At 29.6% G+C, this 17744-nt stretch overlaps 1 protein-coding gene across 1 annotated transcript; it reads left to right on the top strand.

Annotated features, from left to right (window-relative positions):
* Positions 1–1391: 1391 nt before the first annotated feature.
* LOC133798014 (acid beta-fructofuranosidase 1, vacuolar-like) lies at positions 1392–6004 on the top strand. Its single transcript, XM_062236179.1, has 7 exons — positions 1392–1870; positions 2076–2084; positions 3264–4120; positions 4243–4404; positions 5036–5244; positions 5347–5434; positions 5553–6004. Exons 1-7 carry the CDS (start codon positions 1417–1419, stop codon positions 5781–5783), a joined length of 2010 nt encoding a protein of 669 aa, XP_062092163.1. The 5' UTR covers positions 1392–1416; the 3' UTR covers positions 5784–6004.
* The last annotated feature ends 11740 nt before the right edge of the window (positions 6005–17744 follow it).

Genomic DNA, 17744 nt, shown 5'->3' with positions numbered 1-17744 from the left:
CGATTATTCGTCATTCATTGAACCTAAGACGAGTTTAGGCCTCCAGGCCCCTGGCTGCTCAGTATTTGCTGGCCCTTGACCTCTCTTCAGAGCCTATGAGGCCCACTTGACAATGCCACATGTTCAAGGTGGAAAATATGATCAACAATTCTCGTTTAGTAACAATTTACTAATTTTTATGGGAAAAAATTGCAAGTAGCTTGAGAAAAGCGCCATGTTTTAATAAAAAGAAATATAAGCGTTGTTCGTGAGAAGAAGAAGAGAAATATATATAACTTACACAATGAAGAGAAAAAAAACTATAAAACTAATAAAATGGATATATATATATATATAAGATATAACTTATGTAAGATAAAACTATAAAACTATTTTTGTTTTTTGTTTTTAAAAACAAAAAATAATAAATGTGTTTGATAACTTTTATTTTTATTTTTTGTTTAACAATATAAAATGAGGTATTGATTTGAAAAAGAAAAGAAAAAAAAAACGAAAAAAGTCGAAAACATTTTAAAAGTGAAAAAATTCTATTTTCAAAATTTAATGAATTTTAATTAAAATTTTAAAAAATGATAATTAAAATAGAGTTACCGAACACTATTTTATGTTTAATTGTCAAGTTTTTAATTAATTAAATAATTTTTTTTTTAAGTATTACCTAACAACACCATGGTAACTATGTAATTTGAGGTAATTAATGGATCCTAATTACACTCTCCAATTCTCATAGCCCCCATGAGAATTGAGTGTAATTACACTATGTAATTACTAATTACTATCAATTTTAAATAGTATTTATTACATAGTATTATTTTTATGTAAAATTACTAACTATTTTGTCAAATATAACAATAAGAATTCATAATTAATTACCACTTGACATCCAAATACACTTTGTATTTTAAAATATATTGTAATTGCTCAAATATGTAATTACTACCCTAGTAATTACACAGTCTAGTAATTAGATCCATAAATCTCTGGGTCTCGCAATGATAATACTATCCCCCAACTTGTCTTAAGTTTCTAGTTTAATTGATTAACTCCATATCCATATTTATCTTAGATGACATGTTCTACTAATTTATTACTTACAAAAAATTTTTAGATGTTGATTTAGCATTTTATTCTTTTGAGTAGAAAATAATAAATATGCATTTCAATTAAAATCAACTTAAGTTGAGTTCCAAACTCAACTATTTTACTGCTAAAGATTTAATTAACAGAGAATGCTGAGTACATAATTAGACAAAAGCAAGAACAATTAACCTTTTTAAAAAAAAAAACAGGACAATTATTGGTTTTTGTTTTTTTTTGTCTTTTTTTATTTTTTACCTCGTAAAAATCTTATATATATTCTCTATATATAAGGACCTATGTTTCATACGAGACCATTCTAGTCATTTAAAAAAAAACATGGAGGCCATTAATCCTTCCCACACAGCCACCAACGACATCGAAGAAGTAAACGATGACTACACTCCTTTGCCGAGCCATGCCACCGGCGGCCCTCCGCCCAATCGTCGGAGATCTATAAAGGGGTTCGCCGTGATCTTTGGGTCAATCGTTTTTCTCGTGTCGTTGGTCGCATTAATTAACATTGACAGCCAAACAAAAACAGTACAGCAAGAACCCAGCTCAGCCACAACAACGACAGATGAAGAGGGCCAAAACGACAGGTCGTCGAGTAGGATTCATGAGAATGAGATGTCGTTTCGGGTGCCTCGAGGCGTGGCAGAAGGCGTCTCGGCGAAATCAAACCCGAACCCTTTTCTTACCGATTCCGAACTGTCCTACAACTGGACAAACGCTATGTTTTCTTGGCAGAGAACGGCCATTCATTTTCAACCGCAGAAGAATTGGATGAATGGTAAGTACAACCAAGCCCAGCCTAGCTTTTTAATTACTTATTGATTCTTCACCCAAATGTTATGAAGTTCTCTTTTTAGTTTTATTTTGTAAAATTATAATTTCTTCTGAGGTACTTATAGTGTACTAATCATTGGTTTCTGTTTTTGTTTTTGGTTTTGTTGGATATGGCCAATTAAAATCATATGGCTCTGGCTCTGCTTCAGATCCTGATGGTATGTAACTTCTTACAAAAAACAACTTAGTTTTCTTTTCATTTTACTCTAATTATAGCTCTTAATTAATGTTTCCTTTTTTCTTATTAACAAGTCATAAATAAAATTAAATCTCATTAACTTCCACTGCATGAGTTACTGTTTGGTTAGTCGATTTAAAAGTCAATTTTTTTAAAATATGACAATTTATGGTAAGTTGTTAATGTCAAGATATTGGTTGTAAAATAGAGAAATATTTGGATTGTTCTTAATAAAATACCTTTCTGAGATATGATGTTGGATATATTGCAATTATTTAGACGAACCAATTTGTTGCGGTTGGCACGTTTTATAAATTCGTTCCGTGCTGTATGCATACATTTACAAATATTTGGAATTATTTTGTGGTTCAATATTAGTATAGTGCATTAAGTTACATAATAGCGTTTACAAAGAAAAAAACTAAGTATATATACATACAATATAATCATAATCATAATTTATTGTGTTTTGGTTTTTTTTTAACAAAAGAAAGAAAAATTGTATATATATATATATATATAACTTGTTGCTACATGAGTTATGGGCCAATCAAGAGAGTTCTCTAGCATGAAAATTGGATAATAAAGGAGCCCAATCATACTATTTGTTTGGGGAAGCTAATGTACAATTGAAAAGTTGGTCTTGTGGACCCACACTTAACTATGGAATGAATTATCATGCATGTGGCTCTCCCACGCTGTATGTATAATGTCCAGATAAATTGCTACGTTTTCTAGTCTCAGTTGTCACGTGTCATCGGTTACCATGTCCCACACGTGACACACCCTTATCTACCCTTTCTCAACTTCCACCTACCCAAAATTTTGGTGGTTATTATTAAGTTGGAGAATGAGGATTAATGTGCTCTTGATTCACGTGATTTGTCTTAGTAACCAAAGTTTAATTTACTTCTTTCCTTGACTATTAGATATGTAACTTTGTTAAAAATATGTATTAAGTAATAAAATAGTGCTAAAAACAAAAATGTCTCATTCTTAATACATGGACGACGAATATTCAATTATTATTATTTGTGGTCGAGAGAAACGTGGTAGCTATTAGCCAATGTTAGTACTTAGTAGTAATTTGTCAATTAATTAAATAGTTATTAACATTATTATTATTATTACAATAGTTATAATAATTGCGTGTGTGCAGGTCCACTGTATTACAAAGGGTGGTACCACCTGTTCTACCAATACAACCCAGAATCGGCAGTGTGGGGGAACATAACATGGGGACACGCAGTGTCGAGGGACCTGATCCACTGGCTCTACCTCCCCTTTGCCATGGTCCCGGACCACTGGTACGACATCAATGGCGTCTGGACCGGTTCCGCCACCATTCTCTCCGACGGCCAAATCGTTATGATCTACACTGGTTCCACCAACGAATCGGTGCAGGTACAAAATCTCGCCTTTCCCGCCGACCTATCTGATCCCCTCCTCCTCCACTGGGTCAAATCCGACAAAAACCCGGTACTGATCCCCCCACCGGGCATCGGAATCAAGGATTTTCGTGACCCGACCACCGCCTGGATCGGACCCGATGGGAAATGGCGGGTCGCAATAGGATCGAAAGTCAACACAACTGGGATTTCGCTTGTGTACACGACTACTGACTTTATAAGTTATGAGCTCTTGGACCGGTATTTGCATGCGGTTCCGGGTACGGGCATGTGGGAGTGCGTTGATTTTTACCCGGTTGCTATAAACGGGTCGAATGGTTTGGAGACATCGGTGAATGGTCCGGGTGTTAAGCACGTGCTGAAAGCTAGTCTGGATGATACGAAAGTGGACCACTATGCGATTGGGACTTACTTTGTGGAGAACGATACTTGGGTACCCGATAACCCGAAAGAGGATGTGGGTATCGGGTTGAAGCTGGACTATGGGAGGTATTACGCGTCAAAGACGTTTTATGACCAGAATAAGGAGAGAAGGATCCTGTGGGGTTGGATTAACGAAACTGATACTGAAGCTGATGATCTGGCAAAAGGTTGGGCCTCCGTTCAGGTATTGTTGCTTGATCAACAAGGGCTTTTTGGTCATCTTGTTTTGGGTCCATTTCAAGTCAATGTTCTAGCCTAGTTGTAAATAGTGCCATTTATTTCTTCGTACGTTTGGGTTTTTTGTAGACGATTCCAAGAAGTGTGTTGTTTGATGCCAAGACTGGAACCAACGTGCTTCAATGGCCTGTGGAGGAAATTGAGAGCTTGAGACTTGGAAGTAGCGAGTTCACGGACTTATTGGTCGAGCCCGGCTCCGTTGTGCCCCTTGACATAGGCTCCGCCACTCAGGTAATAACAATTATTTTTTTACTAATAATATTCTTAACTTATCGTAATAATAACACACCACTTATAATAGAAATGTATTAATTTCATTATTTCTTTTTGTGTAAATATTACTGTTGATCAACTTTTGGTCAAAACGTATCAAAATTTTTTTTTTTGCTAATTAAAAATTATAATAATATATGATTATATAAGAAAATTTTTCAATTTAACTTTCTTTTTGAGTAATAATATGTTGATACCATCAAAATATTATATTCAATGAGGTGATAGTTTTTTCAAGTAACCACATTTACTTAAGATAGGACTTTCTATTAGAAAAAAATTGTTACGTTGTATAATATTTAAATATATATTTTTCATTTAAAAAAAAAACAAATTGTTCAGTCTATTTGCGAGCTTAAGAATTTATATTAAAAAAATTGAAGATTAAGAACCAAAGTGAAAACGATATCTTAAATTGGGAATTTTTGCAACAAAAATGCTTAAAGCATATAAAAAAAAATTCCATAATCAATTTTTGTTCCGATAAAATATTGTAATAATATATTATTTTGTTATGTATAGTTTAAAATTAATAGAGATGTGACATTGTACGGATTTTAAAAAACTAAATTGATTTACATATATGTAGTTGGACATATTGGCTGAGTTCGAAGTAGATTTGTCGGGTTTAGGAGAGGCCGATCATGTCAGTGTTGGGTGCGGTGGTGGGTCGGTTGATAAGAGCGCATTTGGACCATTTGGTGTTCTAGTTCTAGCCAACGACGCACTTTCAGAGCTAACTCCCATCTACTTTCGCCATACCAAGGCCAACACTTATTTCTGCGCAGATGAAACTAGGTATACACATACTTTGTCTCATTTTTATATGATGGCATCTACTGTCTAGTCAAGAATCTATGTTGTCACTACTCATATTTTCATTCGATTGCATGTGTGTAGGTCATCCAAGGCAACTGGTGTTTTTAAATCAGTTTACGGGAGCGAAGTTCCTGTACTCGATGGTGAAAAGTTATCTATGAGAGTCTTGGTAAGTACTGCATTTGCATGCATGGTGAAGATTTTTTTTAATGACCACTTTGAATTGAATTGAAGAAGGTTAATTAATTTAAAACGTGGGATGTGGTACGTAATTATTATATGCATAGGTTGACCATTCAATAGTGGAAAGCTTTGGACAAGGAGGAAGGAGAGTTATAACATCAAGGATTTATCCGACGGAAGCCATCTACGGCGCGGCGAGGCTATTTTTGTTCAACAACGCCACCGGAATCACGGTCAAGGCCACCCTTAAGATTTGGCAACTCAACTCGGCATTTCTTCGCCCTTTTTCGTTGGACCAAGCTCTTAGGCAGTCATCAAAATCAACTATAATATAGTCATATATCTATTATTGGTGCCCATTAAATTTCCTTAATTCATTTGTATATTGTGGGAACCACAATTCATCTCATGCCTTAAGACTGTTAAACATTTTTGCCTCTTTGGGTTAGAGGTATTTCAGGCAATTAAGTGGGTTCGACCACATTATTAGTTTGATCAAATTTTGAAAAGAAAAGGAAAAAAAATATATGGAAATCCATATAAAAATTAAGAATCATCGTTCATCTTTTGGCAATTAATAATAATACATGATATACGAGGAAAAAGCTTCCTTTAGTAAAATTCTTTACCATGCACAACCAATTCATAAATATAATCATGAATCTTAGATATTGTTCTTAAAAATTGGACACATCCAACTCAAAGAAAAAAAAAATTAAAAATAATATAATAATGAGATTTTTTTATTTATTATTTTTTTTACCGTGCCTGATTTTTTTTTTTAAGAATACTAACTTAAATTTTCAAAAATACGTTTTTAAAGTTTTATATTTACAAAAATACTGTGTTAATGAAACAACTAAAAAATAACAATAAGACAGCAATTAAACATTAACTCATTGCATACTAACATGTTTTTTTTTAAATCAAAATATATCTGCAAACAACTAAACAACAAATAGACATCAACACAACAACAGAACAACTATAAATAAACATAAACAACTAAAAACTAACATGAAAAAAACTATACATAAAATCTAAACAACACAAAAACAGCAACTCCAACAACACAGTGTAACCCATTACATTTTAAAAAAGTAACACACTACCATACAATTTAAAAAAAAAACAATTAGAAAATAACAATTGGACAACAACTAGACATCAACACACTACATACTAACACGTTAAAAGACAACTAAAAAATAATAATTTGACAATAACGAGACATCAACCCAACGCATTAAAAAATAACAATTGAACAACTAGAAGTCAATCTATTGCATACTGACACATTTTAAAAAAAAAAATCAAAATATAATAATAAGAATGAAGGATAACATGTGACTAGATAAAATAAACAAACGGAGAGAGAGTGGTAGGATAATAAGTTGAGAGAGAGTATGGTAGGAAAATAAGTGGAGAGAGAATGTAAAAAAAAAACATAGAATAAAAACAGAGATAAATCTAAACAACTAAAAACACATGTGAAAACAATCATTCATAAATCTAAAACAATACAAAAATAACATAAAAATAACTATACATATAAATCTAAACAACTAAAAAAAATAATACAAAAACAACCAAACATATATTAAATATAAACTAAAATTATAAGTATACTTAAAAACTGAAATTAAATTAATAACAGATATACTAAAAACTAAAACAAAAAATAAGGATTGATAAACATATACCTAAGTAAATACATAAATCATATCCCACTTTATTTCTAATACGTTAACATGCATTAATATTAGTATCAAACATCATCATTTCATCACTTCCACCTGCCATTTATATACCCACCAAAGTCATCACCTTCCAGCCCTTTGCCAACACACCATCACCTCCTCACGTTATATCTACCAAAGTCGTCTAGCTCCCAATGTGCGAACTCCTTCCATTCGCCCATTGGCCATTTCAAAGCAAGACTCCACCAGCAAGCTGCTAAAATCCTCTCCTTCTAACCTTCGGCAATGCCATACCCCGACTCCCCAAGCTCTATCACAGCTACACACCGACACCGCAAACTTTTGTGCCACCTTCGCCTTCCTAGCATTAATCTTAGTTGGTGAAGTTGATGATTGAAAAAGTAGTCGTCATCGCACCGTGAAGGGTATCCTTACGTCGACCATTGTTCAAGGAAATTATCGAGAAACAAATCCGACGATTGGAATATATGACATCGTTGCCGCCGCTGGAGAAGACAAAACCATGGATGCTTTCAGCTGCTTCGATGAAGCTTCATAAAAGCCCGAAGATATTGATGCCGTCATTGTCGCCGGACAAGACGAAGCCATGGATGCTTTCAGTTGCTTTGATGAAGTTTCATAAAGCCCGAAGATGCCGATATCGTCTACTACATATCTAATAATTGTAAAAAAATAATCATCACCTTAAAAATATAAAATTTTCCTTGTGCTAGTATAATCGTTCTTTTTTTTTTATTAATGTAGTGTTTTGTGTAAAACTCACAATAAAAGTATATTCAGGTATTCAACAAGAGAGATCCAAATTTAATAAGAGAACTATAACCAAACCAAAGCCCCGATAATTATCAACTCATTATAATAATTATTATTATAATAAGCACAAAATATTTCGATTAATATCATAATATTTATATAAATATATTTTGAGAACATAATAACAGAGCATATATTTTCATAATAACATATATAAATAATATAAATGTTCAGATTTGTTATGATGCTCCTTAGCACATATTTGGTAAAAAATCTTTATAAATATTGAATAAAAGTTAATTATATTTTAAATATAATATATAGTTGCTTATATTGAATCTATTATTCACCAACTAATTCAATCTAAAATAATATTAATTAAATTGGATTAGATTTGAATTAGATGTTGAAATGATATGAGAGAAAATACAAAAACAGAATTTATAATAAGAGATAAAATGATGAATATTAAGAAAAGAAAAATATAAAGATAAGAAATAATTAAAAAAAAAAGTGAGGTGAATTAATGTTTGATTTTTTTCTTTCAAGAAAAGTAGATTTGATTGAATTGTTTGAACTATACATTTTCTCTCTGTAGCAATAAGACACATTTTAGGAATTATTTACACCCTATAAATTTATATACACCCCAAACTAAGTACATAGTATTTCATAAATTGAAAATATGTTTTTTATAATTACACCTTATATATTTCTTATATTAGGGTTTCATTTGTACACCATTTTATAATAAAAAAATAGATTAAAATTGTGTATCTCATTTATTAAGATTTAAAAATTATGGATTTTAAATAATAAATTTGAATTTTTTTAATAAAATAAATCATAAATATTTGATCAAATCTCAAATATTAATTTATGAAATTGTAATTAAAAAATACAATAAACTTGTTTTTGTATGATATGATTTATTTTCAATAAGAAAAATGTATTGATGTGTTGTTATAACAAGAAATAAATTTTAAAATATCAGAAAGACTTAATAGGAAAAAAAAAATAGAATTTAATTTAATTAGGAACAAAAACTGAATAGGAAAAAAATAAAATTTATGTGTTTATAAAAACTTAGTAGGAAAAAAATAAAATAAAATTTAATAAAACTTGTAATTATAATTTAAAAATAAAATGTGTTTATAATATTTTAGGGTGTACATAAAAGTACCCTACATTTTATTATTCTTACTTTTATATTTTAGAAAAACTAGAGCAAGAAAACATAATAATAATATTAATAATAATAATAATAATAATAATAATAATAATAATAATAATAATAATTGTAAATCCCGATCGTGAAAAATAGAGAGAAAGATTAAACATGCTAATGATATCTGGATTGTGGACAATATGTGAGCAATGTTCTACTAAACAACAGATTGAACTAAAGCCCGTGTAAGACTAGCCCAACTCAATGGTCCATCACTCCTTATCATGTCCACAGACTACCATTATTTCTTTAGATATATTTCAAAAATACTTGTTTTTCCCATTTCGTTTACAAAAAGACGACCTTTCCCAAATTCTTACAAAAATATAATTTTGGATTCAAAGGTTGTATTTGGTAAAAATTTTGTTTTTGAATTTTTTACACAAAAATGGAAATATTATTTTTATTTTTGTTTCTTTATTTTTAAAAAATAAAAAAATGTTTGGTAATTATTTTTGTTTTTAAAAACAAAAAATAATAAATACGTTTGATAACTTTTATTTTTATTTTTTGTTTAACAAAATAAAATGAGGTGTTGATTTGAAGAAGAGAAGAAAAAAATAACGAAAAAGTAAAAAATGATTTAAAAAAAAATTGAAAGTGAAAAAAATTCTATTTTCAAAATTTAATGAAATTTAATTAAAAATTTTAAAAATAATAAATAAAAATAGAGTTACCAAACATGTCTTTATGTTTAATTGTCAATTTTTTAATTAATTAAATAAATAAATTATTTTTTTAAGTGTTACCAAACATCACCAAAATTTATCTTTTTTTAATATAAGAAACCAAATTACAATAGAAATGCTATAATTAAGTAATGAACATTTGTATACTAGATACAAATAATGTGCAATATATATTTGCTTAGTTTTATTTATATAATTTATTAATTATATTTATTAAATTTGTATCATTATCATATAAATTTCAAATGAATAAATAACTATATATAAAAAATGACATATACATATTAAATGAAAAATTAAACCAAAACACAATTTATATATCTTTTTTAAATATATATTATATGATAACCTTTTAATTATATAGTATTTAAATCTATATTAATATAAGTATTAAATATAAAGTCTTGTATTAAATATTATTATAATAATAATAATTTATAATATTTGAATTCATATTAATATAATTAGTAAAAAAAAAAGATTATATATTATTATCATAATAATATTTTATAACATTTAAATTTATATTAATATAGTTATTAAATATCTAATCTTGTATTATATATTGTTATAATAATGATATTTTATAACATTTGAATTTGAATTTATATTAATATAATTATTATATATGTAGTCTTATATTAAATATTATTGTAACAATAATATTTTAAAATATTTGAATTCATATTAATATAATTAATAAATATATTTTTTTAAATTAGTTTTAAAGGTATTTTCCGTTAAATATTTATAATATTCCGTTAAAGTTAACACAACCATATGTTATATATATTTTAAACCCTTTAATTTAAAAATTGATGAGATCTATTAATCCGACAAAAAAAAATTATGAGATCAAATGTAGACACCATCAGCCTATGCGAACGAAAAAGAAAAAGTTAAATTTTTTGACACTAACATTAATAATTTAATAAACAAAGAAGGTAGACCAATTTAATTGTCGTGATATGATAAGAGTGTTAGATGTAATAAGAGTAATGAAGAGTTTTGAGTTGTAGAGAAAATTAAAGAGCATAATAGAGTTGCAAATGAATGAAATAGCCTCTCATGCGAGTTAGACGAGGAATTTTGGGCTTGGATATCTGATATCTCTATAAAGATCCAAGACTTATTAGGCCAATAGGCTTCTGCTAATGTGGGCTTTTTAGTAATATTGTTGTTAAAAAATGATGGGAAATTCACAAAAAGATGTAAGATTTAAAAAAAAAAAAATACTAAGCAATCTAAATAAAATTACAAAAATATAAAGGAGTATAATCATAAATATGGAGCTTCATCTTTCGTAAACAATATACTTTTTTTTTTTTAACTAAAATTTACAAATTTATAACGATATGTTATAATTTTGTAAATATCATTCACAAACTAATTAGAAAATTGTAATATGCGATTACAAAACTGGTAAAAACAGTTATCCATATTTTTCAATTTTTTTGTTATTTCTAACATTTTTATAAGTGGTTTAAGATTTATATCATTTTAAGTGTGTGCCTAACATTGCTTAATTTATATTAACGTAATGTTGAGTTGAGTTCGTCAAACCAACTACTTTCTCGTGTTATTATTATTTCATTTGTGACTTTTTCGTTCTTTGTTGTCATATTATTAATAATCATCAACTTCGAAATTTGGCAATAAAAAAAATTGAATTTTTACATGATAAAACTACAAATGATCTCAAAAATAAAATTTCTAAGCAATACAAACTATTTTCACATTTTATATGATAATTTGTAAACATCAATTCGAACTAGTTTTGTTTTTAATAAATTTGAAGCAGAAAAATAAAATGAGAGATGAATTGAGTAAGAGAGTGAATAAAGGTAAAGTTTTCCAATCTTTTGTTACTCTCACCTTCAAATGAAATATAATAATTATTCTCAAACCACTAAATGAAATAAAATGAGAATTTGCTAGTTTAATAAAGTAAGATTGTTATGATTATGTATAGTCTAGTGGTATTACACTTTTCTTTAAGGAGAAGAGAGAATCATAAGTTCAAATCCTCACTCCCAAAATAAATAAAAGAAATAGGTTATTGTCCGTTATGATTTATTTACAATGCCATATGGAGATTTAGAATCTATTTTATATAAATTCAATTCAATTGTGTTGGACCACAACCGTTTCATGAGTGTTAGTTACTTTAGTTATGTTTCGTTGAAAGTATAAATATATTTAAAAGGCAACTTCAAAGTTTTCCTAGAACTTAAAATTAACTTTTGAAAATATTTATATGTTTGGTAGGTCTTTTAAATTTACTTTTTGAGAAAGTCTTAAAAAATAACAATAATTTTATTGTGTGGCTCATTATTTATTTTCTCACGCACTAGACAAAATATAATTTTTTTTTTTAATTTTGTTTACAAAATAATATTTCCCATAGACTCCATACTATTTCTCAAATGCTATTTTATTAATAATTATTATTAAAAATCATTTTGCAAAATAAAATTACCCTAAAATTTAAAGGGATTTAAAATTATTAAAAAAGAAAAAGGTGGCCTAAAACTGGGGTGGGTGTCTTGTGCTACTACTCCTAACTTTAATTGATTTGTTTTTGCTTTTGTTTTTTTAATTTTTAAAATCCCTAAATTAAGACCGTTTGTTTGTTTGTAAATTACACTAAATTTTGATTTTGTTTAATTATTCAAATTCCGAATCCGAACCCTAAAGCACATTTGACTTTTTGTTGAGCAACCGGTGACCGCATTGGAAGTTCTATCTAGTCATCGCGGCTTAACTTGCGGAGCCCAATGTCATTGCCCATGAAGTACGTGCCCTAATTTTATTTTATTTTTAATTTTTAATTTTTTTAAATCATTAAGAATTTGCAGTCCAACATCTTAATTTAAAGTTTAATAGATTAAATTTAGTACTTTTTGTCTGTTTGTGATATGATTTAGTTCCTTATGGATAACTCTTTTTATGATTATTGTTTCTAATTTATATAAATGTTTTTGGTTGCCGCGCAAAGTGGCTAATGATTCCAAATTCTATTCGACCGAGGGTTTTGTCGTGTAGGAAGGCAGTTAAAGCTGACAAGTTATATATATCTATATATTATATTTATTCCTTTTCAAAAAAACAAAATTATATCATATTTATTTAATATTCACTCATAATCCTATTCTTTGAGATTAATGCACTTCCTTATACATAATTTTTTTTAATAATGATCACTTTACTCATAGAGATATACATGTGTAAAAAATAGTTAGTATTTGTCAAATTTTAATATCGAAAAAATTGCTTAATATAGTCAAAAATCTAATTCAATTAAAATCGACTTATCTAATTATAATCGACTACCAAAAATTATATATTCAAGTATGATTGGATGAGATTTTAAAAATCTAAATTAGATCGAAACAAATTTTGGATGATATATACAAAATTCAATAAAATTAAACTGATCCAGTTGTATATATGTTTTAAAATATATTCATTTATTTAAAAATATATTTATTTATTTATGTTTATGCTCATAATTTATGTTATATTTGTATGGCTTTATATTATCTTGAATAAATTAGTATTTTTATTTATAATATTATAAATTATTTGAACAAATTATGATAAATAAATACTAAAAAATATTGGATAAATCCAATCAAATTAAATACATAACTAAAGGAACACATTCAATGAATAAACCGATTCAATCCAATAGATAATTGAATCAAATCGGATCAATTGAGACAAATTAATTAAATTTGATTGATTATAAAAATCCAACATCAATGAATAATTTGATTATATGGGATAGACCTAAAAACTTAAATGTAATCCACAAAATACCCCTAGTCAAAATTGTACACTTGTAGTGTTATGCTCAATTTAAATCTGAAAAAAAATAATTTAAATATAAAAATAATAAGAAATTTATTTAAAAGAATATGAGGTGAAAAAAAAATGTCAAAATAGAACCACACTTTGCAAAAAACTTGTGATAATATCTACTTTTGTGAAGAGAAGTGTAATACTACTAGATTATGTCTATAATCCTAATAAATTATTAGAATTATTATTACTATATTTTTGCTCAACTTGCTATATATAATTTTTCAAGGGTACCATTATGATTCTCAAATGCAAAATGTAATACACACTCACTTGCTGCCCAAACAACAAAAGGAATGAAATAGAAGGAGCACAATCATTCCTATTCCTATCACCAATTGACCAAATCCCAATCATAATTACTTACGATCTTCCATTATCTAACATTACCATTTTTACCACTATAAACCTGAAGAATTTTAATTGAGATTGTCCAACTATCAAAATCAATCAATAAGTCCAAGCCTTATCCACCTTCAAACGAATATAACTATAATTATTCCACCGGGGCCAATAAATTAAGGCAGATAATGACTGCAGAAAAAAATAGAGAAAACACGCGTTGAGTGGCAACCCCATTAAAACACTCATTAATATATACTTTATCATCACCATATATGAAAACAGCATTATTAACCCCTAACTTAAACTTATAACTTTCCCAACATTTTCTTTTATTCCATTATGACAAAAGTTTAAAAGAAAAAATCAGATTTTCATAATTGCCATTAAGAATTGTTTTTCTTAACATCTTCTAATTCTTTTATTATAACAAGGAAAATTTGATTTTTGATGCATGATAAAAGTGATAAGTCAATATAGTATCTAGCTAAAAAAACATCACATTTTTACTTTAGTATTCATTTTCATATCCAAAATGCCTTTGACATAAGTTTTTTTTTTTTTTTCTCCAATTGTCTTCTCCCTCTTTATCTCTCACGTTTCCCCTCTCTATCTCTCTCTAAGCTCTCATACACAAAGACAACCATTATTATCTTAATCTATACTAATTTTTGAGGTCATTTTGTATTTCGAATCTGGGAGCAAGTTGTGAATCCTTTCAAGCCAAGAAACTTCATTTTGGTTTCGCTTTCGGTTCAAAAGGCAAAAATCGTATGGGTAAGTATATATTTGTTATATATAGTGAGGAAACTTATTTATCTACATTGCTTGTGCTATTTCGAACAGAACTGTATATACCTTCATGTTTTATTGTATTTTTTTTACTGTCAGAATGAATTTTCGTTCCTTTCTTGGTTTTTTTCTAGGTTTTTTGTCTGCATCGATGGACCTCGATAAAACCCTCATATGTTTGTGTCAATTGGCTACCTCGATATGCCTTGATGAGACTCGATAGTACTCGATGGACCTCGATAAAACCCTCATACGTTTAGGAAAATTGACTACCTCGATATGACTCGACGGTCCTCGATGGACCTCGATAGAGGCATAGAACTTAATGTATGTAGCATGTGCCTCGATAGGTTCATGAGAAATTTTTTGGGCAGACTTCCTCGAATGTACTCGATACACCTCCATAGGTTGACCTCGATAAGCCTCGACATATCTCGATAGAAATATATTTTTTGCTGTTTTATGTTATAGTTTTAATTTTTGACCTTTTTTTTTTATACAGATTCGACTGTTTCCATATTTGTTGCATTCAATGGTGTTTGGGAACTGGAAAATAGGGATTGGATTTTCAGGGATGCTGAAAATCAAGGGTGTGACGTATGAGCAACTGCTTGACATTTTGTATGATGAGCTTGAAGTGGATAAATGTGTGTATGACTTGAAAATTGAGGTCCCGTACACTTGCCTCTCACAATCCATCAAACTTGCCATTATAAAAAACGATAGACATGTGTGTGCATTCATTGGGTTAGCATCGAAATTTGTGGAGAAGCTGATTCCCCTATGTGTGACATTGGTTAATAAGGGAGGTATAAGAAATGCATTGGTCTCTCCCAGCGTTAATAAAGAAGTTCGATTTGAAGAGAACATTTCTCCCCCATGTCATGGTTTCAAAGAAACTCAAAGTGAGGTTGGGACATTTGTTCCCGAGACAAATCCAGACGTTATAGTCCATGATGATATCCCTGTTAGAGTTCCACCATATTTTCATGACAGAGCGAAGTATGATCCCTATGGCTACGATCCTTATGTCAACGACGATCCTGTTGCTGATGCAACGGATCTTGGTGGGCCAGATATTAGGGCAGATTTTTCAACACAAAGTTCAGATGTTATGGTAGTTGAGGAGCGCAGAATAAAAGAGCGACAAACACCTGGGACCAGCAGTAATCGTTCAGGTCCAAGTATAACCGATGATAGTTTTAGATTGAGTTCTCCATTGGACTTAGGTGAAGATCGTAGAACATGGAATGCTCACATGTTCACCAAAGAGGATATAGAGGCCTCACATCAACATAATTCCTCAACCAACAAAGCTTAAGAATAATTTCACCTTGGAAAGTTCTTTTCATAACAAACTTGAATTGAAAAATAAAGCATCCATATTTGCGATGAAGAATAATTTTGAGTTTATGGTGAAGAAATCTAGTACTGTTGTGTGGTACATTACCTGCAAGGATCTTGATTGTGGTTGGAGATTGAGGGGAAAGAAAAATATGTGATCTGAGACCACTGAATCAGCTTGGGCCTGCGTTTCTTTTTGATAACTGCAAGGTCAGCTGCCTCCTTAGGTTGTAGTACTCGTACACTGGGACTATCGGTGTCACTGGAAACAAGAGATGTCTGGGCATGTGGAGTGGAGGGTTGATCACCGGGCTCGTATTCATGAGGCAAGATATCAGACTCTGTATCTGAATGTAAGTGGGTGGGTCGGCTCTGTTCCATGGATCGATCTGTGAACACTAAAATCAGCTGCACCAACTGAGCCAGGATCGAGTCTGATTCTAAAGTAAGGTCGCCTGGCCCTCCTCAATCCTCTTGAGCCTCTGCATCAACTACTCATAATCAGGTTGGGCAACTTGACTAGAGGAAGGTTCATAGGCCTGTGAAGTGCCCCCCACAACCCTCGGGATATCCTCGTAAAAATTAGAAGCTTCATTTGCAACCTCTGTTGGGAATATTGCTCTTAAAGCAATTGTAGTTGACAAAATGTTTTAAATAAAATAAATAATTGAATTGAATTAATATATTTATATATAGACTATGTCTGATATTATATGATAATATTAAGTGAATATTAGAAAATTTCAAAGTTTATCTATGTGGTCTTAATCTCATATTGGTATGAAATAATCAATATTAAGATAATAAAGTTAAAACCGTTCGCAATAAAATAAAGTTATGGAATCTTTAGATTAATTCCTGCTAGCACAGTCCACTAGTATTATGAATACATGTTACCTAGATCCGGGTTACTGTATAGTAGGACACTTTAGTGGAGGTACTTTGCATGCTGAGAGTCTGTAGATCTAGACCAGATGTGATTTGTTAATGCTTGTTTAAACATTGTTTCATAGTATTAATCAAACACATCATACGATGATCACATACATGATGATCTTAATCCTGAGATTGCTATGAACTCCTATATATGTCATCTAATCCTTTGATTCATGCGTGAATGTTTGTCAGAATGATCAGGCTAAGAATAATTGTTTTGGGGACTCAATGATGTATATGGCTGAGGACGTAGTTTAAATAATATGGAATCTATACCTTCTTATAGATTGAATAATGTTTCCCTATTGGGTTGGCTTTTGGAACAGAAAATGTTATGAACGCTCACGTCGCAAACTTGTTGTGGCATAACCTTCACTAGTAAAGTCAATGGTACTCTAGGAATAAGATATAGCTAAAAGGGTAAAACGGGAATTTTATTCCCTTTTAATTATGAACCATTAATAGAGGATTAAAGTTGTATGTAATGATTATATCAATTGACACTTTATTCTTTAATAAAGTACTCAGTAAATATATGTATGTAATTATCAAGAGTTCAATATCATATTTATAGTGGAGTAATCATGAGATTAATAAATATGATTATTTAATCAAAGAGCTTTGATT

The sequence above is a fragment of the Humulus lupulus genome, chromosome 8 (assembly GCF_963169125.1).
Source record: "Humulus lupulus chromosome 8, drHumLupu1.1, whole genome shotgun sequence".
Classification (NCBI taxonomy): Eukaryota; Viridiplantae; Streptophyta; class Magnoliopsida; order Rosales; family Cannabaceae; genus Humulus; species Humulus lupulus.
Note: the sequence above shows the minus strand (reverse complement) of the source record. Positions and strands in the feature narration are given on the sequence as shown.